This window comes from Pongo abelii, chromosome 3, assembly GCF_028885655.2.
Source record: "Pongo abelii isolate AG06213 chromosome 3, NHGRI_mPonAbe1-v2.0_pri, whole genome shotgun sequence".
Lineage (NCBI taxonomy): Eukaryota > Metazoa > Chordata > Mammalia > Primates > Hominidae > Pongo > Pongo abelii.
In genome coordinates, this window is record NC_071988.2 from 112,176,518 (window position 1) to 112,203,700 (window position 27,183).

Here is a 27,183-nt window from a genome sequence, read left to right on the forward strand (position 1 = left end):
TTGGTGTTGACGTTGTTACATAACATATTCATTTTGAGAAATCTGTTTTCCACATGCAAGTTTATTCTTTAATATCATAGAGTTCATTTTAAGCTATGTGTTCCTTTTTCTTAACAACAAAGCATTATTTTACATCTGTGTTTATATTTTAGACTTAGCATATAAGAAATTGATAACCTAGCAGACTTTTTAAAAATTAAAAAGTATAGGATATAAGATTTGTTTTAAAACATTTTAAGTTATGTCTATTAAAAATTCTAATATATTTAGGTATAATTTTAGAATGGACCATGTTCCAAATGTTTGCTCAAAAAATTGTTTGTTTAGAATGTTGTCCCTGCTAAGCCACAAATTGCCTTTGAACATGTGGTTTGTCTAAAAGGTAGCTATATTACAAGCTTTAATTTATTGAGCACTTCCAATGCGCTAGACGCATTTTAATGTGTTTTACATATGCTTTTCTGAGGAAAACTTTACAGCAACTCCATGAGTTAAGCTAGGCATTTTCAACCTCATTTTCTATGAAGAGAAACAGACTCAAATACTTCAATACCTCTGATACGCCTCCAATAAATGGCAGAACCAAATTGATTTCAAAACTCATGCCTGTAAGTACTATGCTATGCTATTTCTCTAATAGCATATATATAGTTCTTTTACAATTGCAGGGAACCTGTCTGTTTGTGTGGAATAATTCATTACATATTTTACCTTGACATTTAAGAAACACTGTATTTTGAATTCACAGGAGGAGAGTCTTTCTAGATTAATTCCAAGGGCTTAGGTAATTTGGGCCTGAGTCATGTGATAACCTACATTTGAATCAGCTATGTAGGTAATATTTACAATTTTATTATTACAAATTTTGGTGCTCTAATTTTTAGCTTGTCATTTTCCAAATAGTGGGGGCAGTTTTCTTCTTGGGAGGTGAAAGTGTTCGAGTTTGATCTGGAGTGATATGAACCAGTGTGTAAATTTGTATTTCCCTTCATCTCACTTCTTCCCTCTACAGCCTCTTCTCCAGATATACTCATTTCCTGGGTGATTTCATGCCATCTATTGACTGATGCCTTTCAATTATTTATCTCCAGCTCAGGTTTCTCTAAGTTTCAGATTCATGTATTCAATTGCCTACTCGCTATTTCCACATGGATGGCTACCAGGAATCTCCAAATTGATAAAAACCATTCAAAACATTTGATTCTCATCCCATGATACCTACTTTGCTATTTTAAATTTATTTCTATCCAAGTCTCCAAATCTGTTTTCCAATCTCAATAAATATTTTCATTTACCACTTCATTGTGTAAAAATGAAAAATAATTTTTTCCTCAATTATAAGTTCTTAGTTGGAACAAAAGGCAGATTAACAAGAGAAACATAGTGTATTAACATGTGCACTGCACATGATATGAGAGAAACCTCAACAAAGCAGTGGCTTAGAACTTCTGGCTTATATAGCATCTTCAACAAAGAACAGTAAATTTATAGAGAGATTACAGAACAGAGGAAAGAGGTTTCGGTTTTAGGAGAAAACTAATGGTGTAAGGATTCTTTGTAGATTCCCCTGTTGCCTCTCTAAGCTGATAAGCATCAGAATTGTCTCTGGTGAAGGAGAATTCATATCCTGCCTTTAGGCAGAAAAAAACAGAGGGTATGGAGAGCTTTCCCCTCATTTGCTTCTCCTTTAATGTCCTTCAGGTAAAAATAAATTTTATGTCAAAGAGGCAATTTTGGGGTGACATTTTGGTTTCCTTCAGTTGCTCAAGCCAAAAATAAGAGAGAGAGAGAAAAAAGAATAGAAATTCATCCTTGATTTTTCATACTCTTTCTCACACCCATTCCATGAGCAATTCTGTGAGCTCTAAGTTGAAAATATATCAGTATATTCCAAATCTGTCTGTTTCTTCCACGTACACTATTATCAATATCATTTCTCACCTAGACTACTGCAATGGTTTCTTTGTTCCCACTCTTGTCTTCCCTGTAATTCCATTTCCCACATGGGAGCCAGAGTGATCTTTTAAAAAAATAAATTGGATTGTGTCATTCCCTTGCTTAAAACACTCCAGTGCCTTCATATCAAATGCAAGATTAAAGTGAAACTGATTTCTAAGGCCTTACATGTTCTAGCCCATGGCAGCTTTTCCAATCTCATCTCTGATTTATCTTGCAAGTCTTTTCTAGATCCGGCATTGCTGGCCTTCATGTTGTTCCTCAAACATAGTTCTCTCCTTCATCAGGGTAGTCATACTAATGTTTTCTTCCGTCTGCATCATCCTTTCTCCACATTACCACATAGCTCATTGTATCACTGTATTTAAGAATTTGCAATCATATCAGCTAATCAAAGGAGACTTCCCTAACTACCCTTCTAAAATAGCTGCCATATTCAGGTTCATTTTCTGTTTTGTTTTTCTTCATGGCACTTATTATTTTTCATAGCACAAACCCCTTGTGACCTGACATTACATTGTATGCATGTGTTTAAAATCAGTTTTGCTCAGTAAAATGGAAGCTTAGCATGGGCAGGGACTTATTCATCAATGTATCTTTAGCTCATGCAACAATGACTGGCACAGAAAACCTGTTTAATAAATATTTGCTAAAAAAATTATTTCATGTTGTATTTTAACACATACGTTTATGTATATATAATCTACTAATTTACCTGAGTGTGTATGTGTGAGCATATATATCTATGCAGAGAGGTGGGGATTTATTAGGAATATATTAATAAAAATCATGAAAATATGCTATTCTGTGATGATACTCAATTATCTGGTCAAAAGATCCTTTGGTTGGTAACGGATTTATTCTGATCCAGTCCCTGTCTTCATCCAGTTTACACAGGTTGCACATAATTAGCCAGACAATTTTGTGTCACTCAAGATACAACCTGGTTCAGAAAAAAAGAATCTTGAATTGTACCTTAATGCAACCCATTATGGTGAGGTTACAGTGTCACTCACCTCGGAAACAGTGTCCTCTCGTATATACCCATTTCTTCCCTTAACTACATCAAATCTTTTTTCTGACTTGAACATTTTGCTAGCATTTTTAGTACTTTGTTTTAGTAGAAATAGCATTCAGCTGCAAAAATAAGACAAATAAAACAAAAACAGAAAATAACAGTATCTTAAACCCTGTTGAATTTAATCTTACACATAAAACTTGGTCTGAAGGTAGGCAGTCTGGAGAGCATAGGGCTGCTCCTGGAAGTTGTCTGGGACCCTGAGTCCTGTTAACATTCTGCTCCCCTTTCCTCATCTCCGGCTTCTGAATTAAAGACTCCATTATAATCTAATACAGCTATTGGAGTTCCTGCCATCACATCAGTGTTCCAGATTGTAGTTGGGAGGAAATGGGGAAGGAGAAAAAACCATACTTGCCAGCTGAGTTAGCTTCATATAAGGAGCTACTCTGGAAACCCCACATAACACTTTTGCTTATGTCACACTGGCCAAACTTCACTGCAAAGAAGCCTAGAAAATGTAGTGTTTTAATTGGATACTTTGCTACTCCAAATAATATCAGGATGGTATAACTGAGGAACAAGAGGGGGTGCATATTGATAGACAAGTAAGAGTCAGTGCCAGATATATCTGTTTTTTATGGAACTTATTCTACTGTCACTATAGTTATAGGCATAAGTTTATTTTCCCATATTTCCATTATAGCTCCCACTCTCATACATCACATTATTCTCATCTCTCTGTACCTGCCATCCCATCTAGCAGTGTCTTTTAACCAATAGTTAGTAAATACTTGCTAAATTTGGATTTAAGTGACTCAAACCCATTAGCTTGTTTCATTAGCACTTTATTCTGGCAGATGATAAAATGCTGAAGAAGTCTTGTGTCTTGTGTCCTCTGCACTTCTACAGATATTTTAAAAACAAGAAAAATGAACATATTCTGTTTAATACTGTATTTTTAGATAACAAATGGACAAATTACATTCTTAACTTTGAATGAAAACCCAATTGAGTTATCAATGGATTTGAAAGAGAAATATTATCAATGCAAAACACTGTAAACTGTGATTTGTATTAAATAAACAAAAACTTGAACCTTCTGAAGGAATTTGTGAATAAAAGGACACCAGTTACCTTATGAAGTTAAGCACAGGGAAATATCTAACAATCCTTGCTCCTTTGGCTAAATTATATGCAATGAGGAATTTACACTTCTAAAGTGTATTTCCTGTTTTACTCAAAACATGTTTTCATTTTACCTAAAAACCTAGCTTTTAAAATGCATAAGAAGGCCAGCCGCGGTCGCTCACGCCTGTAATCCAAGCACTTTGGGAGACCAAGGGGGGTGGATCACTTGAAGTCAGAAGTTTGAGACCAGCCTGGTGAACATGGTGAAACCCCTTCCGTACTAAAAATATAAAACACTAGCCAGGCGTGGTGGCAGGCGCCTGTAATCCCAGCTTCTCAGGAGGCTGAAGCAGGAGAATTGCTTGAACCCGGGAGACAGAGATTGCAGTGAGCTGAGATCGCTCTACTGCACTCCAGCCTGGGCGACAGAGCGAGACTGTGTCTCAAAAAAACAAATAAATAAGTAAAATAAAGCATGTAAGAAAACATTTAATAGAAAATTGTTTACTCTCTTTCCAAATTCTAAATATCATCTCTATGGTTTGTGTAACTTCGTAGTAAGTTTCATAAACATAACTTTCCTCTCCATATTCAACTCTTAATGCAAAAATAATACAAACAACTTTTCAACATTTTTAGGAATGTTTCTTGAGGCATCATTCCTAAAAATCAAAATAGCCTGTTTAAATTTTTAAATTGAAGTTAGCCAATAAGAAAGTCTTTTTTTGGTGTGTTAGTTTCTGAGCTCACTATAGATTTGTGTTTTATGACAATATATAATATGTCTGATTATTACTGACAGCTTTATGTCATATGCCAAATAGCCTCTAATTTTAATTTTGATATATTTGTGACACACACCTATCAATTCTCTTACAATTTTTTAGAAGACTTGGCAAGATATAAAAATTATATTCCTAGTTCTTGTTATGCCAAATTGTGAATTACCAGGAGACAAGAACTGTATACATATACTTTACTGTATCTTCTAAAATATCTAGCTAAGTGCCTTGCATATTTTAGATTTTTATTAAGTACTTATTGAACAAAGTTTTTCTTAAGTTTCATGAAGTACTTCTTGAAAGTATAGCAGAATGTTAGGTTAAAATAATGAGATAAGGAACACAGAGGAGGCTTATGTGTACTTTATTCCACTGATATTAATATATTATTTAAACTGAAAATAAATTTATGAAAACTGAGATTTAACCGAGACTAGAACTTTAATTAATTTGGAAGTAACTTTTCTTTGCTCCCTTATCATAAAAAAATTATTTTCCTTTATATAAGAACATTTATCATGGTTTCTTTTTATTTGTCTCACTTTTAAAATGGAATTGGATAAGAGATTCACAAATGACAAAGTTAGAACGAATTCAATTTAGAGATCTTCACTGATTTTTGTTTGTGATTCTGGAATGAGGCAAAACCCCATTCTATAAAATAGAGTAGGTGTTCCAATTATCTGAGAAAAGGAGTTTGGTTGTGTAGACAGCCAAGGGAAAGCAGAAACAGAAACCAAAAAGCAGATTGGCTGTTTCAAAGTTACTGTCCTTGTAAAGGTTAAAGCAGATGGAACTTCCTTATCATTCAGGTTAAAACTGGCTTGCTTGGGATTTGGCTATTATATCTCTCAGTCTTCCGATTTATAAGGTCAGATAAACAACTTAATTTCAGGTTGATGTCATGGAACTTTAGCATGAGTGACTTCATTTTGGTTTGGTCTATTGGGCCTAGTACAGGAGCTTAGTCCAAAGCAATGGCCTCCTATAAAGTTTATTTAACAAGGTAATGAGACCCTGGTTCTAGGTAGTGCTCCAGAATCATGGGCACTTAATCCATTCAACCAAGGAAGCAGACAAGTGCCAGAAATGGCTGAAGAGTCCACATCAAGTTCCTAATCAGGGAGCTAGCTGCAAGGTAGAATCCAGGAACAAACAGGAGACTAGCTGCTAGTGCTTCAAACTCAGTTTTAACAGTAGGGAACTAAGCCAAGGAGCACATCAAAGAGACTATGGAGTTTTTTTCTTTTAAATCTCAATATTTCCTTTTACATTTAAGTGTGATTTAATGGATGAGGTAAAAATGTGATGTAGGCAAAGCTCAAAGTGGGACTGAAGACAACGAGCTGTACAATAGTCCTTGTTTCCTTTTCTTTTTCTTTTTCTTTTGTTCTTTTTTTTTTTTTGAGATGGAGTTTCACTCTTGTTGCCCAGGCTGGAGTGCAATGGCACAATCTTTGCTCAACGCAACCTCCACCTCCCAAGTTCAAGCGATTCTCCTGCCTCAGCCTCCCGAGTAGCTGGGATTTTAGGCATATGCCACCACACCTGGCTAACTTTGTATTTTTAGTAGAGACCGGGTTTCTCCATGTTGGCCAGGCTGGGCTCAAACCCTGACCTCAGGTGATCTGCCTGCCTCGGCCTCCCAAAGTGCTGGGATTACAGGTGTGTAGTCCTTGTTTCTGACATCAAGAACCAGACCCTATGCTCCTATTAAGAAGAAAATAACTGAATTATATTTTTGTATTAAAAATAATAGAGATGTGAAATTAATGTGTGTCTTTTATCTTTGATATGCTAATGGGGGAAATAACAGTAATTTAAAACAGTTTTTTTGAATAAAAAACTTAAGACATATATTTGGGGAAAAATAAAATGTTTGTGATTCAATATATATAAATATCCAAATACATAAATACATGATAGGTGATCATTTCTTTGGGAAAAAAAGACAAGCAGATTAAATTTCTCAAATATAATTCAGATAGCAGTTTTGAAATTTACTGTTCATCTCATACTTAATTTTATTATTTCTGAAATAAAAAATTAGTGTTACTATGATGCCAAATCAGGTGTTATTTTTTAAGTGTTTTTTCCAACACACACTCAATGATGTTATATAATTATGCTCAGATCAACAGATATATACCCAGTCCCTCTAACCATAGGATATTGTGTGTGATTCTGCAAAGGATGATAAAATGAGACAGATATAGCTACTGTTCTTGAAGATATTAAAATATAGTATGTTGAATAGAAAAATAACACAAAAATAGTGTAGTAGGATGGTTAAAATAGCAAACTGAGAGAAGTTTGTATATCTCATGGTGATGGCTAAAGGGGATAATCTGTCTAAGGGGAGAAGGGATTTAATAATATTTCATGCTATTGTATTTGAATTTTTCCCATTCTGTTATGTTCTTTTAGTAACACCCTATACACTCCTTCCAGTCTCTTTTCTCTAAACCTCCCTTTTGTCTTCTTACTGGAACATCTTGCACCTCCTTCTAAGCCATCCATATGACCTTTAGTCATCCTAAATTCAAAGATCCATTATTAAATTCCCTTAGCGGTATTTCTAGACACCAATGCTTCCTTCCAAGTAGTAGATATCTTTCTTTTATGTTAATCCTCTGTAACCCTCAAAATAAGCTCAATTATGACACAGCATTGGAATGATTTCTTATGTGTTTCTCTAATAGACTGTAATTAATCTGAACTCAAGAATGATGTTTTATTTATCTCTGAATCTGATTTTTCAATAAATCTCACCAAATGGAGAGGATAACTAGAACATTGCGTTTTTTAAAGATATTGGGAATAGGACAAAATGCTACCTCGGTAAAAGTGACTTAATTTTATAAATAGAACGGGATTAAGAAGGAGATGAAATAGTCTCAGAAGCAAAATAGTCAGAACCAGAGTTGTGCTGGTAAACATTTAATAGTCAACTCTTTGCAAAGGAAACAAACAAACAAAATGATTCGTAGACTTTGTAAATTTCTATGTTGTTATTGTTGCACCATGGCCAATTTCAAGCTACCAAGTCATGTCTTTGAATTTGGAGTTGGGAAAAGGTGAGCCCAGTCAGCTCTTGTAAGCTAGTGCAAGGCAACTCCAGCAAAGAACTCATGAAGAACTAGAAAATTGTCTGTCCCTTGTAGTATCCCACTGTGGTTTTCATGATCTGATACTGAAATATGTATACACAAAATTGATTTAATTCTTTCTGACAATTTCTTTCATCGTCACCACATATATACCACAGAGATGTACTAACTTTTTAAAAATGACCAAATCAAGAGCAAAATTATTAATTTCAAAAAATTTACAAACTGTTAGAATTTGACTTACAGAAAATTGTATACATATAGTTAAAACAGCTGTATAAAACTACTTAATATGAATATTTTCTTTAAAATTATTACATTTTAATATTGTAAAAGATTATAAATGAAGTATAAATATTTCACTAAGAAGCTTTATGGATTTCTTTAGGAATTTTTTAGTTTTACTATGAAGAAAATATACCAAGTTAAAACAGTCTTGTAAGCAATAATTATTGCCTATAAAATAAGAAATGAAGGATATATAATGAATATATTAGTAAATAAATGACACATATTAGTAAATAAAGTAATATGTGTCATTTTGGGTTGAAAAGTAACTGTGAATTCAACCAGTAAATTATTTTTAAAATACTGTCAAGTTCTGTTCATGTATTATATGAATGCTGACTGTACATAATTTTATTCTTTTTTAATGTTTGAATTAATGACACTATTAATATCTTACAGTTAACATCTAGTAGAAGCAGATATGAGCTAATTTGTATTTTCCTGTCATATAAAATCTGAAGTCTTCTTCAGTAATGTTAATTTTATCTTGTCATTTTAGATCTTTTACAGCACTTAATATCATAATTGTAAAATTAAAATATTGTTCCTTATTAATATTTGAACAAATAACAAAAAGTAAATCTAATAATACTATTTATAATTTATTAGGACATAGAACAATCATTTTGACTAAGCTGTTATTAATTAGTTTATGATAATAATACTAGTAAAAAATTTCAGACTTTCAATGTATGAAAAATACTCAGTTTAAACAAATAGAAATGTTCTATATCATTAAGGAACCAAATAGTCTAGTGATTAAAAATACAGGTTTTAGAAATAGATCTAAGTTGAATCTATGCTCTGTTTCTTGTTATGGGACTACAGGTAAGTTTTTAAATTTATGTAATCTCTCACTTGTGAGTGAGTTTGATGCTGAGGTTATAAAAACAAATACGGCCAACAAAGTCTCTGTATGCATGAAGCTTTCTGTTTTATGGCATATACAAGAAGCAAACAAATACTCATAGTGTGGTAATAGAGAAGTAATAGAGAACTGCAGAAATAAAGTGTAAGTTGTACTTAATCTATTCTCAGAATCAGAAAGCCCTCCTGAGAAAAGTGGTATTTAAGCTGAGACTTGAAGGAAAAATAAAAATTAGCTGGATAAATGTGAATATTTGAAATGACAATACCAAATAAATTTACAGGAATCTCTAAAATTAAATTAAAATGCCACATATAAATCCCTTAACAGTCTCTGGTAGATGCTGAATAAATGGTAGATGATAAAAGTACCTCACACTTGTATGGAACTTTATGGTTTTATTTATGATAGAAATAGCCTAATTGTGCTCACACTGACTGCAAAAGTACTAAAAACACAATGAGACCAACAATATTATCTTATTTATCTTTGTGTCTTCATCTGATCACACTGCTTGGAATTTAAACAGGTGTTCTTTAAGTCTTCCTTAGCAAATAAATACATGAATGAATAGGGAAAATACAGCTTTTAACCATTAATACAGAAGTAAAGTTTTGTGACTAGATGAAGTATTATTCAGTAAATAAAATACAGGTATGCTCCCACTTGTCCTAGTCATTTGGCCTCCAAGTTATAGGATGGATATGTATAAATTCTGATTATTTATTCAACTATCCATATGCCAGTGTCAGCAATATATTAATTTCAAATGGTAACACAACAATGCACTGATTTAGTCTGTTGGATCTGAGTAAGCGTAATTTTTAGGAGTTCATATCTATAAACATTACCCCAAATTGGGATTGAATTGGAAAATAATCTGACACAAAGCTTCCCTAAAGGCAGTGCTTTGGGTTAGGCATTCATTAAGTAACTGAATTTAAACAGTGAATGGACTCTTTTTCCTTCTGGATCGTTGTAAGAATAGCAGATTACAGATGAAGTGAATTTCAAAGTGTTGTGAATGGCCAAAGTGAGAAGAGATGGCTCACACCAAGAGCATCAGCTGATTTCTGTAGCCATTTCTTAAGGAGGCTGACAAATTAACTTGAGAATAATCAAGAAAGGTCAAATTATGGTCATCTCATTATTCTAAAAGGTTAAGGAAATACAAAAACATATAAAGAAAGTAATTTCAGAAACTACCAACATATGAAAAGCTTTAACATTTTAGAAGACTGATATGATTTGGCTGTGTCCCCACCCAAATGTCATCTTGAATTGTAGTCCCCATAATCCCCACATGTCATGGGAAGGACCCGACAGGAGATAATTGAATCATAGGAGTGGTTACCTCCATGCTGTTCTTGTGATAGTAAGTGAGTTCTCATGAGACTGATGGTTTATAAGGGGCTGTTCTTCCTTCTACTTGGCACTTCTCCTTGCTGCTGCCATGTGAAGAAGTACTTGTTTGCTTCCACTTTCACCGTGATCATAAGTTTTCTGAGGCTTCCCAGCCCTGCTGAATTGTGGGTCAATTAAATCTGTTTATAAATTACTCAGTCTTGGGTATGTCTTTATCAGCAGCATGAAGACAAACTAATACAGAGACAAACTTAAGTTGTATGTGTTACTTGTTGGTTCTCCTTAGTTGAATCACTATTTTTGCACATCCAGGACTGCCTTCTCCCTGTCCTCTTAGTATCATGTCTTGCACTACCAACCAAAACAGTTCTCTACAGCGTAGTCATAGTTATCACTTACAAATAAAACTTTGATTATGCATCACCTCTGTAAACTGTTTATGGCTTCTAATAATAGCACTTAGATAAAAGCCCCAAATCCTTTTTGTTATTTCACACGAAAATAAGCATACCAATTTTTGTGTAATATGAAAAAATACATGTAGTGAGCTGAAAATGGTTCTCCCAAGTTATCATGCCTTAATCTGGGAGCCTGTGTATGTTACCTTACTTGAAAAAGGATTCTTTGCAGATGTGATCAAATTAAATATCTTGAGATGGGGAGATTATCCCAGTGTATGTGGGTGGGTCCTAAATGCAACCACAAGTAAGAGAGAGACAGAGAGAGATTTGACAGAGGCCGCAGAAGAGGAGACAGTGTGACAATGGAAGCAGAGATTGGAGTGATGCAGTGAGGAGCCAAGGAATATGAGCAGTGATCAGAACCTCGAGGAGGCAAGAAACAGACTACTGTAAATTGTCAAAGTGAGAAGAGGTGGCTTACACCAAGAGAAGACATTAAAGCAGCAGCTGATTTCTATAATCATTTCTTGTACTACCAACCAAAACAACTCTCTATAGTGAGAATTTTCATAATTTTCCTTGTGAATTTGCATATTTTCATAATACAAACTAGGGAACCCACTGCCAGAGAAAGGGGCTTAGTTCCACCTACTGAGTACCTTAAATCACGGAGGACTCACGGGTGGAGAGAGGTCAGGCAGTAGACTACTAATCTTACACAGCCTGGAAGATTTGGGAGGAGAGCCATTTGTCCCTGGTGCTTCCTGTAGATTCCACTATTTATAGGAGCCGGTGAAGCAAACAGATGCACTGAAAAACAATATTAAAATTGTTTCAATGTTCTTTCAATTGAATTTTAACTCCAAGTGCTCATCCTTTAGTGATGGTAGGAAGTATAACTTCAGTTGTTTGTGGGTTATCTCAACCACAGAGTTTTGTCACTGTCTTGATATTTTACAAACCATGTATCCATTGGAAAGTCCCATCGAGATGCTGGTAATCAGTTCACACTCACGTCAACCATTTAAGTCCCATGGCTCTGCCCGTTTATGTCCCACAGTTCTGCCCATTTCATGCCATGCTAGAGACGTAAGCACTTTGGGAAGAACTAGAAACTCCTCTGCCTAGGATCTAGCTCATTAAGTCAAGAGTGAACAAGGTAGCTCTTCCTCACTGAGTCTTTGCCCTCTCCCCAGATGATGCCAGGAACAAGCACTAGGTCTCCTTCGTTCATTGAACCAATACACTTCTCCTCCTGTCTACTTTAGGAATTTTTCCTCATTTCCTAGCCATCCATTTCTCAAATGTTTTCTTATAACTTTCTGGTGTCCTGTGCATTAGCTTTTAAGATGTTTAGGATTTTATAAAGAGCTTCTAATTTCACATTGATTATTTCAATTAAACCTAGTTCCTTGCTTAAAATGAGAGGAAAGAAGGAAAACATGTCAGGAAAAACAGACATTTCAACAGTTCACTAAGTTATATTGACTCACCAGGTTGTGTTCTCCTAGAATGTGCTTCTCCTACCACCTCATCCTCTTTTTCTGAACACCCAATATACTTCTAGAACTTGTGCCAAGTCTTCCCTTCCAGGTAGATTGTAAAAATCAATGAGAGCAAGCTTGTACTTAACACATGATTATTTAATAAAAAAATGAGAAGTGTTTCAGGAGATGATACCACCAAACAGAATGTGTTTTATTTGTTTGTTTTTAACAGAATTAGTTTTGACTGATAGAGTATGAGTAGAACTATAATCCATGAAGCTATTCATCTGCTATACAGAAAAATCAATACTTGGTCTTTAAATATAAACATCATCTTCAATAATAAGACTGAATTTATGGAATGCACAAATAATACTGATTAATTTTTCTTAGGTGTTTTATACCTACAGAGACATCAATTGTCACCCAAAGATGGTGTATAGGCTTGAATTTTGGATTTTGGAGTATAGGCTGCATGGAACATAATGGCAAACCTTATTTAAACAGAAAGAAAAGCAGAATATCAGTCATAATGTTTTCTCTGTAAGAACTGAATAATTGAAGTAAATATATGAATCTTAAAATATCAATTGTAATATTGGCTTTTGCAACTTAGGCAATTATAAGATATAGGACATTTTAAGGACTAATGAAGAAATTTTTATTTAATTTATTCTAAGTTTTAAAAACTTTATTTTTCTCAACTAGAGAATTAGTTGAAAGCTCCCAATCCATGACTTCCTAAAAAAGTCACATCTAACTTAGATATTGGTAGCAGTTCATGCTCTTTTTATTGCTGGCCTGTGTCCCTTCCAAATACTTTAATGGCATTTTACTGTTAAACAATATATATTTCTCACCACCTGAAAAACTAATTCAAAATAATATTTCTTTATTCTATGAGGTCTCTCACTGTTGTCATTCTCCTTTTGTGGCCTATGCTCATTTCTTTTCCCAAACGAAAAGTAGAGAAAAAAAATCATGACAACCTTGTGTGTCTGCAAGTCTCTGTAAAATGCCTCCGTCCAAGTTTCCTTCCAATCAGGAACATAATTCTTAGCAAACAGGTCGCTAACTCACTTAATTAACTCTCTGCTATGTTCTTAGAGGAGTTTCTGTATCAAACTTGAATTGGCATAGCATTTAACAAGCTGTACAAGGCCTTTGGGAAACCTGTTTTTAACAAAAATGGCTTCTTAAATGGGCTTTGATCTCCTTAAAGGATTCTGAATTACTGCATAAAATCCTAAGGCACTTATTAACGATCCATATATATGCAGATTTTAAACACAGTGAAAGATAAATTTCTTTTCTGCCTCCTTGGGGAGCATCCTAATATGGATTTTCTTTAAACATATCTTGACCTATTGAACATTTGATAAACAGATATTTTACTCAAGGCTCCCTCCAGATCTTTGACAATTAAGAAGTAACATAAAAACCTGTTTAGGATTGCATCGTACTCTTCTCTGTTAGTATTTGGGATAGAGATTTGAAGGAGAGTGATCCTCTTTTCCATTTTTCCCCTCATATAATTTTTTTTAATGCTTACTCTTTGTCAGTCACTCCACTATAGACAGGATTGCAAAGTCAATTAAGCTATGGTTTATTTGCTTCAGGAAATTGCAGACTAGTGAAAAGTGGAGCAGAAAAGAAAAAAATAAACAAAGAAAATATACAATGATAGGCCAGACTGATACATTGATAAGGCTTATAATAGATTTTTACCTAAATACAAAAGTCAGACATCTAATTTAGACCAAGAGAGGATAATATGTGAGTTGAGTTTTACAGAATGAGTCATATGTTACCGAATAGGAGAAGGCTATCCTGAGCAGAAAGATGGATATATGGAGGTAAGCATGACCTGTTTGATAATTTTTAAGAAATTTATGACTCTCAGCTGTATGGGTTCCTGTGAGGGTTGGTGTTTGACACCAAAGAGGTTAGCAGGAACATTAAAGGCATTGTAGGAAAAAAAAGGGAAAGTGTGTGTGTGTGTGTGTGTGTGTGTGTCTGTGTGTGTGTCTGTAATTAAGTAACCTAGAGAGGAAATTTTAGAGCATAAATTTTTGGAAATTTGGGGACTTGTCATATGCCAAAATCTAGACAAAGCAATCAGTGTCTATCAACCAGCCTACTTATATTTGAACATAGAAGATAAGTCTTCCTAGTGCAGATGAAAATATTTTCTATGTGTGAAAATAACTTCCTGAAAGTTCTGTCCACATAATTTCCCAAGTTCATGTATAACGTTCTTTATGCAGAAATTTTATTTACAACTGAATTCTTGAGGATCACGCCTGCTAAGTAACACCAGGTGCAACTAAATAAGGAGAAGTAAAATATCTGAATGTTCACCCAGAAAGCGATCAATCTATTTCATTTTAATATATTACTTATATTTAGTGAATATACAAAGAATATATCACAAACCATTGGCCAGGCCTGGTGAATGTGGACCTATAGTTTCAACTACTCAGGAGACTGAGGCAGGAGAATTGCTAGAGCCCAGAAGTTCCAGGCTGCAGTGAGCTATGATCATGCCACTGCTGGGTGACAAAGCAAGAACCTGTCTCTAAAAAGTAAAAAAAAAAGATAAGCAAAATTACCTTGTCATTATGTGATGCTGTCTGGTATTGAAATTGAATTTTATTTACACACATAATTTAATACAGCTTTAAAAAAATTTCTGGATTCCTTCTCTGTATTCACACATTTTGGCAATAACTCATATGTATTTTCTCTCCATTGATACAGAAATAGGGACACTGTAAAGATATAAAACATATATGACACCTAAGAACCCTTAATATTTGTTCACTAGAGCTCATACGAGATGTGATCTATACTCTGTAGTTTGGAGAGCTAAAGCAATTCATAACTACTTTAGCACTCAGTCCAATTTAAGATGAATTGCCCGTCTTATGTGATTGTACTACTGAGCAAGCTGAATGTCACTTATCTGATGAAAGAACAGTGCCCAGCTATCTCACATACACTCTGTGTATCATTCAAACTTGAAAACATTTATATCATAGTCATTATCTTAAAATCACAGTATTTGCCAACAAAGCCTTCTGGCTTGATTCCATAGAAGGACATTTAAAAAAAGATATGGCATAACAGATTCACTGTCCTGCTTGTATGTGTTTCTAAGTTTGTTCTTTTTTTTAGGTAAAATAAAGAATTTAGCAGTAGTGCAACCATTCACAGTTCTAAAAGAAGCAAGTGCAAATGTAGAGCAATTTTTTTTTTCATGAAAGGCAGCATAAAGTGACTGCACTTACACTTTGGATTTGCAATTTCACTGATGATCTAAATAATGCCATCAGTTTAAACAGTTAGTTCCTCTACTTTGAAAATTACCTTTGACCTTTTTCTCACTAGATATCAATTGAATTCCAGGTTGCACATGCTGAACTAAACCAGGTAGTTGCCCTGGCCTTGTAAACTTAAAAGGCAACTTCTTTGTGAATGTATTTGTTGGTATCATTAACTACATCTAAGAAAATATAGTTTTTATAAAGTTAGATCATTCATATCTAAGTTGCCTTTTATTCATGTGGCTTAGTAAAAGTTAACTGTACTTTCAAAGTACCAAGGTAGTTAAACAAGGTAATTTTTTTTTTTTTTTTTTAAAAAGGGTCTCGTTCTCGCTCTGTCACCCAGGCTGGAGTGCAGTGGTGCTATCTCAGTTCACTCCATCTCCAGGGCTCAAGAAATTCTCCCACGTCAGCCTCCTGAGCAGCTGGAACTACAGGTGTGTGCCACCATGCCTGGCTAGTTTTTGTATTTTTTTGCCATGTTGCCTAGGCTGGTGTCGAACTTCTGTGCTCAAGAGATCCACCTACCTGGACCTCCCAAAGTGTTGGGAGTATAGGCATGGGCCACCATGCCTGACCAAACAAGGAAGTTCTAATAGGTGTCTAAGATTGCCCCAGTGATTCTCCTTTCTAAGTATTCATGATCTTGTATAATTCCTCCCCTACTGACTTGCTCCACATGAATAGAATATGGAAGAAATAAGTTGTCACTTTCATGATTAGTTTACAAACAACTGTGGCATTTGTCTTGGGTGCTCTAACTCACCCTCCCTTGGTTCACTCACTTTGGAAAAGCCAGTACTGTGTCATAAGGCCACCCTGTGGAGAGGTCCAAATGACTACTTGGAAACAGGTTTTCTGAAGCCTGCCAATGACCTTGTGAGTAAGTAGATACAATCTTTGAGTCAAGCTTTGGGATGATTATACACCTAGCCAGGAGTTAGAATCCAACATCATGAGAGACTGAACTGGAGGCACCAATGTAAGCTAGGCCTAAATTTTTGACCCACAGAAACTGTGAAATAATTGAAACTTATTCCACTCTACTGAGTTTTGGGATAATTTGTTAATTAACAATAGATACCTATATAGATTTTTATTCTGAGTGTAGGATGCTGCTGTAATAAGTCTAAAATATGAAGGTAACTTTGGATCTGGTCAGTAGATTTCAAGGAGGATGTTAGTGAAAGTGGAAAGTGCCTTGACGGAGCTATTGCTACGTGTCTCATAGTTTTCAATAAGGCTGTAGGTTAGGACTTTCAGAAGATTTAAATAAATGGTATTGGAAACTGGAGGAAAGATAATCCTTGTTATATAGTATCAGAAAGTTTAACAACAACATTGATTAAAGTAAGGCAGAAAATAGAAAATGTGCCTAAAAAACTGGACGATTTGCCTAAGGAGATGTCTTAGCAAAGAGTTGAAGGTGCTGTCTCGTTTTCTCTAGCAGTACATCTATAGAGTAGGGAGATAAATTAAAGGAAGGATTGTTAAACAAAGAGGAGCCAGTACTTGTGATGTCTTTGAAAATTCTCAGCCTCTCTAGAAATCAAATAATGCTAAATTTAAGAAATGGCTTCAATCAAAGATCAAATTCAGAGTACTTCCAGGAAAATGTAGTCCAAAAATGAAAGTGAGGGTATACATAAAATCTTTCGTCAAGACCTCAGAAAGATTAAAGCTGGTGACTCAGAAAGCCCTTAAAGAGATTAAGAGCATACCCTCTGTGTCCTCTGAAACATTATTATAGCTTCTAGAAAGTTTAAAGACATTATTGCTCATCCATAGAAGTAGGAGCTCAAGATAGAGAAGGGCTTATCTCAAGAGATTTTTGAATGTGGCTTTTGTCAAATGATATAAACCCCAAGAAGCTTCACAGGAGACCCATGAAGTTCTTAAGTTATAGATGCAGAAACATTTTCAGCTTGAACAAAGGGGGGAACAGAGACAGTTTAGAATTAGAAGAAACCATTTGGACTCTCAGAATTATGCTGATAGGGAGTAGACTGAGAGAGCTGCTCAACTGAATGATGACTCAGAGGGCAGAACCAGACCCCAGCAGTTAAAGCCAAGAGCCATGGAGAATTATACAAAGTCTTTTGACCTTATTAAGTAACTTCCAGTAATTGCATAATTGGACTTCAGAATTGTTACAGGCCAGTGGCTTTTTTGCACCTGCCATTTCCCCTTTTCTGAACAGAAATGTCTAAAGCAGTTACCCTCTATCTGTATCATTATTATTTGTTGTGTATTTGGGAAACCAATATCTACCAATTTTCAGATGAAGAGGGATTATATTCAAGGATATGTATTTTTGGAACTAGACCTGAAGTGTCTACACCATGGCTGAATCTGATTCAGATGACAAGATTATTTAATTTGAGTAAGTACTACAGTAGTATCAAACTTTTGGCATTGGTGGAGTGGGTGAGTATATTTTACCTGTAAAAGGAATGTTAACTGGATGTTAATTAGAGGTCAATAGGCAGAGTATAGTGATCCTCAATTATCCCTGCTACCTGGTATTCAGGCCCTCATATAATCCCTATTTTTTGAGTGAAGGCTATGTTTATTAGCTTCTAACAAATATGATACAATGGAACTGACGGGAAGCTACTGCTGAGACTAGGTTTTGAAGAGGCTGTGGGGCCCATTTTTAAGGATCTGGCTCACTCTTCCTTGGATCCCTTGTCCTGGGAGTGCTTCCGTGTCATGAGGAACCCAACAGTAAGACCTTCATGAGTGAATTTAGAAAATGATCCATCAGCTCCAGTGGATCTGTAGCTGAGAAGACCATAGCCCTGGCATATAGTATGATTACAACCAGAAGAGACCTTTAGTTTCAAGACCCAGCTAAGCCGTACCCAAACTCCTGACTCGCAGAAACTGTGTGAGATGATAAATACTTGCTCCATTTAATGTGCTATGCAGCCATAGATAACTAATACAGCACTCAATAAATGTTTGCTACCAAATACATGCAAATGAGAGGTTAAACTGTAATTAAATGAGGAAAATTAGGGCATATAAATATTAACATTTTGAGACTGGGACATGGGTCATTGAAGTCAATATTTCAATAATAACATATATAAAAGAATGAGTTATTGAACAAGATTTTAAGTATCTTAATATTGTGTTCAAATGTTAGGGGGAAAAATCCCAGAGCAAGTAACATTTCTTATGTTAACTATTATTTCCTTGCTATCCTTTGGTGTATTCAGTGGTTACCATGTATTATGCCATCATTGTATTCGTTTTTCTTTCTGTCATTCTATTTCCCTCTACTGACTTTTTTAATGCCAAATCTCTTTCACTAGCACTCTCTCTCACTACAATGCTTCATTATTTCTTTGTCTTTCATGAGATTTTGTTTTCTGTCTCACACATGTACACACAAAAGCACAACCACATGCAAATAACTAAAATAATTGAGTTACTTATATAGTAAAAATTATAGGAGCCAAATAAAATTTCTTGCTCAATAGTTTACTAAGTCTGAATAGAGCAAGTCATTTTAACAATAATGCAAAGGAAATCTATCACCTAAGTTGGAAGAAAAAACAGCTGTGATTTTTAATTTGTATCACAAGAAAAAAATTACTAGAGATAAGTTGTTTTTTAAACATTCAGGAACTCATGATTATCCTCCAAGTACAGAATATCTGTTTGGATGGGATTGCTTTGCTATCATAAATATAGCTATGGAATTTAATGCATTGTTGGCTATTCAACCTTTTATATAGCTATGATTTTAAAGTGCCTATACTCTGCTAATATTTACATAAATTATCATAATTAACCTTCTGTGGCTTTTATCTTTATAATGAAATATCCCTTCATTTGAAATAAAATGTGAAATATTATTTTTCATTTCTAATGATATTTTGCTTATAAAATATATTATTCTAAGATTGTTAGTTTGATTTATTGAATTTATTAGCTAAATGTTTAAAGACAGAATATATGTTTTTCATTAATTGTTATATATAATGTGTTATTTTTCTATCTTTTTTTAGACAATATTATTGAGGGACCACTTTTTAAAATTCAGAAATAGATGTTCTTAAAATGTGTTGACCCATTTATATCACCTTATAGATTTATACTTGAATTGGTAGATACAAATATGTACTATTTGTACATCCCACTATTTCTTTTCTTTTAGCTAGAAAGGTATAATGTTAAAACCCTTTTACCAAATAAAATGTTTTTATTTAGAAAATGCCGGGCACTAAAAAAAAAAAAAAGAAAAGAAAAGAAAAAAATGCATATTTTTGTAAAAAGTGAGATACTATTTTTATTACAAACAACTTAAAAATATTTCATATTGAGCCATAATGCATGAGGCGGTTTAATTAGGAAATTTTCAGTTTTGAAGCTATTTCATAGATCTCGATATTGGCATGGGAAATTGGCTTTCTTTTTGAACCTCAGAGGATAATACTTGTTTTTCTTCTTAAACACAGCTTTGTGTGGTGTATCCTCTGGTTTCCTGTTACTATTTGTACAATATTTTGACTTAAATTTGTTTCATGCAGTAATTCTTAGGTGTCATTACCACTGGCACTTGGTAGTAGCTAAAACATATAGCCAGTATAAATTTTGCGTATATGGATACTCAAGTTTTGATCTTTGTTTAAATCCCAGCTGCTGTCAGACTAAAACAAGAAATTATACAATTCTCCTCATATAACCAGCATTAGTTCTATAGTGACTTTTCACCCTGAGAAAATTTGATCTAAGGCAAGAAAGCTACTAACATTTGTGTTATTCAATAAAAAAGGAAATGATTTTTCAGAAAGCATATGTTATACATAAAATATCAAATTATAAACACACTCCCTTATTTCTTAGAGAAGTTCCTATCATATTGTTATTCAAAGATAATGTTTTACTGAGATAGGGATTATATGATTAGAGTTTTGTGTTTGAATCAATATATTATGACAATCATGTCATAAAAGTCTGAGAGAAAATATATGACAAACTTCAGGTTAATTACTATATATTATAAAAATTTAGACCGGTTTTTGAGAGGTGATGAGTGAAAGACGTAATAAATATATATTCATTATTTATTGATTACTGTTCATATATTCTAACAGATACAATTTCTCACAGAAAATGTCAGGTATAACTTACAGTCACTACTGGAACAAAATGCAAATATTTCAGTGTCTTTCGAAAAACTGACAAGGAATTATAAGTTTCTCATAATATATCAATCAATCACCAGACTCCTTTCATACTTGGAAATGTTTCTATGCATGGGCTTAAGTTATTGTAGAATTCAAACATTTGAGTTCTGGTGTAGCAGATAAAATGAAGCCTCAAATCATTCTCTAATCTGAAGTACATCCTGGCAGAATTACTGTGACTTGTCTGTTAAAATTGATTTCCTCTTAAAGAAAAATAGGCTTTTCTTATTGTGTCAAAAAATGATGTTATCTGTTATGTGTCTTTTCTTGTGACAATTCTTTCCTTTTATGTCTCAGAAGGAAAAAATATTGTTTTTCCTCCTAAGTTTTCATATCCTATTTTACTCTAATGAATAATCTGTGTTGCACACAAAATGAAACATATTCCAAAAAGAGTAAAGACTAATGTTTAAAAATGAATGTAGAGGCCAGGCACAGTGGCTTTCGCCTGTAATCCTAGCACTTTGGGAGGCCAAGTCGGGCGGATCACCTGAGGTCGGGAGTTCGAGACCAGCCTGACCAACGTGGAGAAACCCCGTGTCTACTAAAAATACAAAATTAGCCCTAGGCATGGTGGTGCATGCCTGTAATCCAAGCTACTCAGGGGGCTGAGGCAGGAGAATTGCTTGAACCCGGGAGGCGGAGGTTGCGGTGAGCCGAGATCACGCCTTTGCACTCCAGCCTGGGCAACAAGGGCGAAACTCTGTCTCAAAAATGAATATAGAATGGGCAGACATTTGTAATACTACTGTTTGCCCTTATTTTAATTCACATCATCTCTATTGTTTGACTTTATAATGCTTTTTGCATGGCAGCCTTGAAAGATGAATCGATACATCAGAATTTTACAATGTAACTTTGAAGACTACTAGGGAACCTTAGGCAAGCAACTTCCATTAGGACACTAAAAATACTTGATGGGGTTTGGAACTGAGGTGCTTTGTGTTAGCTATTATTGTTAGTGATGATGGTTAGGTTTGTGATTATTTTGTTTAATAAGACTACTCAGGAATAAAAAGCTACGTTCAAATACCTTCCCACCTCATCTCTAATATTTTTTAAGATTAGACTTTATCCACCCTAAATTACATCTATATTGAATGGAAAACCAGGTGTTGGTATTTTCTGCACTAGTGGCTTAATGATAGTTTATTGAACTGTAATGCTTTGTAATTAGAATATTTCTAGTAAAAACAAAATACAATATGGGAGAGCCCAGAAACTGCAATTCCCATCCAAAATTACAGTAACATTTTTTTCTGTAATAGCAGAAGAGAAATTAGAATGTCTTGAGGTAATAGCTCACATATTTAGAAGAACTTTAAATATTGAAGGAACATACTCATAAAAGTAGAGGTTAGATCGGGTATTCAGAAACTTCAGCCTGCTGTCAATAGATATAAAAATGCAATGACATTCATTTTTTGATCAATTAAATGAGAATTGTGCTGCCTAAACACTACATAAGATACGACAAAATAAAAGTTCGTAAGTTATAAATACTATAAGTGCCTTGGGAGTGAGATATAAGGGCACATCATTTTTATTTAATTTCTAGTTAGTCTATGAGATTGAACTCTCAGTACTTATTTAAGGCCAGAATCTTAATTACAAAATGACTATAAGGTTACATTTTGACCTCAGGTTAAAAAAATAATATTAGGAGCATTAAAAATATTTTTTGTATTAATCAGAGTTTAACAAAACAGCATGGTAAATTCCTGTGAAATTGATTTCTATTTTTCTTCATTTACCTCTAATCTGAAATATAGTTTATGTTTAGATTTGCTTCCCTAGGCTTGTGACTTGATTTTTCTGTTTGCTCAAAGTTATCTGTAGGTGTATTATTCTTTGGGGATAGTGATGGTTAAGAAATGCTATTTGAAGCCTTACTTTATTAGAAGAGTTAGTTACTAACATTTTCATGATAATATAATGAGTCATAGAAAATTTGCATTGAGATTTATTGAATAAACCTGACATATTTAAACTGTTTGCCATAATTATGAGTCTAGCACCTGTATGCCACAACAGTATTTTAAAGTACTGTACTTTGCACCTTCTTCACTAAGAATTGATCTGATAAATGGCTTTTTGCTAGATTGTGTCATGTCCATCTTTTTAATACCTTCCTTATTCATTATTAAGTGCCGTTAGCCATACTGTCTAATGAAAGGTACGTAATATCAAGTCTGATTACTGCTCTAATGTTTTCCAGGCATGCTTGGTGATGAGCCTGGCATATAAAACAATTTCCTACAGTAATAAAACTAATTAAAGTAGGCAGTCATCCACACAACACTTCCTAATGAATTATAATAAGCTCATTAATCTCATCCATTCTTATTCCAAAAAGTCCACTAATAGGACCTATAGGTAAGAGTACAATCCTCAGCCTTAAAAATGGACAGCTATCATGAAATCAGACTTAAGGATTTAAGTTAAAAAGTTACAAATTGCTAATCAATGTTGTAAATGAAATGTGTAGCGTCTAAACTCTGCTCAGATTATTTATTGACAAGATCCTTTTCTATTTGAGTTCTCCTATAATTGATTTAACAAAGGAAAAAAAGATTTATTGTAACATAATGACTCTTCACCACCTCAAAGATTACAATTGAATTAACTCTCTCACATATCCTCCTATATAGATCATATGAGAATCATGAATTGAGTACTTGAGATCAAGTGATAAAAGCATAGCCTGTTTTCTCTCCACAGAGGGCTGGAATATCTTCTTAAAATGTCAAAACATAATAATAATTATTCTTTTGTTAACTCTTCTCCAGCTTTGTGAGGTGCCTGATCAAACAATGTAACAAATTATTATTCCATTCAGTTACAGATAGTTTGGCAATATAGACGTATTGTTCTAGAAACAGTTTTACAGTAAAAGAGATAAGGTTGTACAATGTAAAACACGGAGAGACGATTTTTGAACTACAAATGTGAATAGTAAAAAAAGATCACTTCAAGGGGAATTTTGTTTTATCTTCATTGTAAGTTGATGTTTTTTAAATGCAGCAGTTTCTGTTCTGAAGCTGATTACTACTGTGCCACATGTATGGACTTCTTTCCTTAGAAGTGACTTATAAATATGTAGATTTCACAATTAATGCAGAATAATGATAATGGGTTAATCATAAATAGGAAGGTACATTTTTCACTTATGGAATGATCATGTTCAAAATTGTTATCCACATTTATAAATTTTTAGCTAATATTTCATATTCCTTATGGAGTAAGAGATTAGATATTTGGCGCAGAGGATTTTCTTTTGTAAAACAGATATTTAAAAATCTGACCACTTTGGTAGGTAGAGGTTTTCCTAAGCCTATCACTGAGGAAAATGTCTCTCAATCTAGAATCAGCTACCTAGTTGCCATGTGTGTGAAGGAGAGTTGGTTCTGTGCTATGAACAATTAGGGGGCCTGACTTTGGCAAAGGCTTTTCCATCATCTAGTTGTGTGGCCTTGAGACAGCAGCTTACACAGCGTGTAATGCATCTTTCTTTATAAAATGAGGGGGTTAGGCTAGAGCAGTGTATCCCCAAATATGGCAAGTACCAGATAGTAAATTTTAAGTTTTCAGTAGTTCTTGGATACAACAGTAAAACAATTGTACTGTATGAGGTAATGCAATTTCTCTTTTAAATTCCAATTCAATTCTCCTGAAATCAAGGAGGTAAGTTTTGTGCTGTAAGTCTGTAATACACTGGCAAATCTTACTTTTTGTTTTGACAAAGCGGGTAGATAACCGCATAGTTACTAAAAGACAAGGGAGATGTGTTGCTGAACAGAAGAATTTTGAATTTAAGTCTTTGGTTAAAAGAAGAAAATTTCTTGAAAGTTATCTCAAAGATAGCAGAAAATTACACAAAAGTCTTAAGAAAATGTTCACAGCTCAAACTGACCTTGTTTTGAACACAAATCCTTATTTGAAAAAAGTCTTGCTCCAATTAGTAGACTTAATTAATGCCACCTATTATAAGCTAGCTATCTATTGAATAAACTTTGATAATAGACTTTAATGTTAATAGGAAACATGACTTATCATCATAATATCCAACATTTGTTTAATGCTTAACAACTAATGTTTGTTAAATGCTTGGAAGTCAGGCACTCCTAAATTCTTTACATGTATTAACACATGTTAGTGTTCACCATATAGGTTAGTGTTCACCGTATAGGTTAATGTTTACAGCAACCTCATTAAATAAGCACTAATATTTTCTCCATTTTACAAATGAGGAAACTGAAGTGCCAAGAGATTTGAGCAATTTGAGAAAGGTCAAACAGCTGGTAAATGACAAAGTTTTGAAAATTCTGTAAGTACCCGATACTCTATGCATTTCTCTCTCTTATTGTTTCCTCTCTCACCATCCCCAGTAATCCTTAGTTAACTTCATCCTCTCCATTCTCAACCATAAGCTTATATATTTCAACATTATATCCGTAGTATCTGGCACAAGATAGGCACTCAGAAGGTATTTGTTGAAATTCGTATGAATGATTAATTAATCAATGAATCTGTGCTATAAAACAGACAACTTAAAAATGCCTCTAAGTGCCGGGTGCGGTGGCTCATGCCTGTAATTCCAGCACTTTGGGAGGCCAAGGCGGGCGGATCACCTGAGGGTCAGGAGTTCGAGACCAGCCCAGCCAACATGGTGAAACCCCATCTCTACTAAAAATACAAAAATCAGCCAGGCGTAGTGGTGGGCGCCTGTAATCCCAGCTACTCGGGGGGACCGAGGCATCTCAAAAAAAAAAAAAAAAAAAAAAAAGCCTCTAAGCATATCTTATTGGACTTTAAGACCTCACACTTAGTACTTCCTATTTTCCTCCTTGACTTAGTTTTCTTCTGATCATCTGTTACTAATCATGGATAATTTGAAAACTGTGCTTTCATGTCAGAATGTCAGGTTCAAATGAATATGCCATCACTTATCTCCATCTATATACTTAACTGTGTGACTTTGAAAAATGTATTTAACTTTCTCAGTTTCAGTTTTATTATCTGTACAATATAGATATTAATATCTATTGTATATAGCCAGCAGGATTGTTGTATTAACTACTTTAAACACATTAAAGTGTGTTTAAAACCACCAAGAATTCTCAGCGTATTGTACATGTGTTATGAGGCAATATAACATCATATTGAAATAGCTAGAAATTAAATCCAAACAGACGAACTATTGCTGAAGAGTTCTGGGAGATTTGGTACCATGTTTACACATCTAAAGCATTAATTTCTCAATGCTTAATCACAAAATACAAGTTCCTAACTCAGGGCAATTTTAAGGGCTAAATTTGATAATATGTTCAAAGTGCTTGGCATACAGTTAAAACCAAATAAATATTAGGTGATCTTGTTTGTCATAGTGTTCCTTTTAGAAAAAAATGTTTTCTTATTCATTTGGTTTAATATCTGGGGAAATAAAAGACTCAAGGCTGAATACATTTCCTAGACTATTTTCCTGGAGTTCTCTCAAATACATAACCACTATTTTTGCCTGTAACCAAATAACTCAAATTATATTATCTTGAACACTGTGCTGCTTAAAGCTATGGTTGCAAGTAGTAGAAAATTTAGGACTAACAAAGCTAAGTTGTTGAGTCTGTATTTTACACATCAGTGGCAAATGGAAGACTATGATAGGAAGAAGATTTAAACTCTATCCTTGTATTCACAACTCCCTAAATAGAAAGAAAGGCAATTCAAGCATTCAAAAAATATATTGGAGAAGATTAATTTGAAAATAGAATGTGCATGAGTGCATGGATAGATGTATCTCTTATTGGATGACTGCAAGTAAGCCTTGCTGTGAAAATATCTAAGAAGCAAAATTTATTGTAAATAAGTTTTCCATTAAATGGCAGTATCTTATTGGGAATGCATTTCTTAAAAATAAAAACACAAAAAGAAACCCATACACTAACATATATATTTTTTTTAAATCTATCATTCTGCAAACCAACACTTCAGAGATTACACATTTTTTTCTACATCTTGCCATGTGCTTGCGGAGCGAAGATTTTTTTGCAGTGAAGCAAATGAACTACATGTGGGATACCATGTTTAAACTAGAAGGCATCCTGCATCCCTCAAGATTCCCAATTCCTTAGAGATAAGGGATAGAGATTGTTGGTTGACTTAAAAAAAAACAACTCTTTATTAACTTTAACATTAAACCATATTGAATTAATTTACTATGATGTATTTCAAAGCCAGATGTGTTGATAAC

General features: G+C 34.1%; 1 protein-coding gene across 20 annotated transcripts in view; it reads left to right on the top strand.

Annotated features, from left to right (window-relative positions):
• CCSER1 (coiled-coil serine rich protein 1) overlaps positions 1-27,183 on the top strand; it is a 1,462,495-nt gene that overhangs the window by 608,339 nt on the left and 826,973 nt on the right. For 11 of the 20 annotated variants that reach the window (XR_008524637.2, XM_054554165.2, XM_054554167.2 and 8 more), the window contains one exon: positions 16,053-16,169. The exons of the other annotated variants lie outside the window; for them this stretch is intronic. Coding sequence is in view for 10 of the 11 variants with exons in the window: in XM_054554165.2 (XP_054410140.1) it covers positions 16,053-16,169 (117 nt within the window). In the remaining variant the exon portion in view is untranslated. The remainder of the gene's footprint in view (positions 1-16,052; positions 16,170-27,183) is intronic. 20 annotated transcript variants of the gene reach the window in all.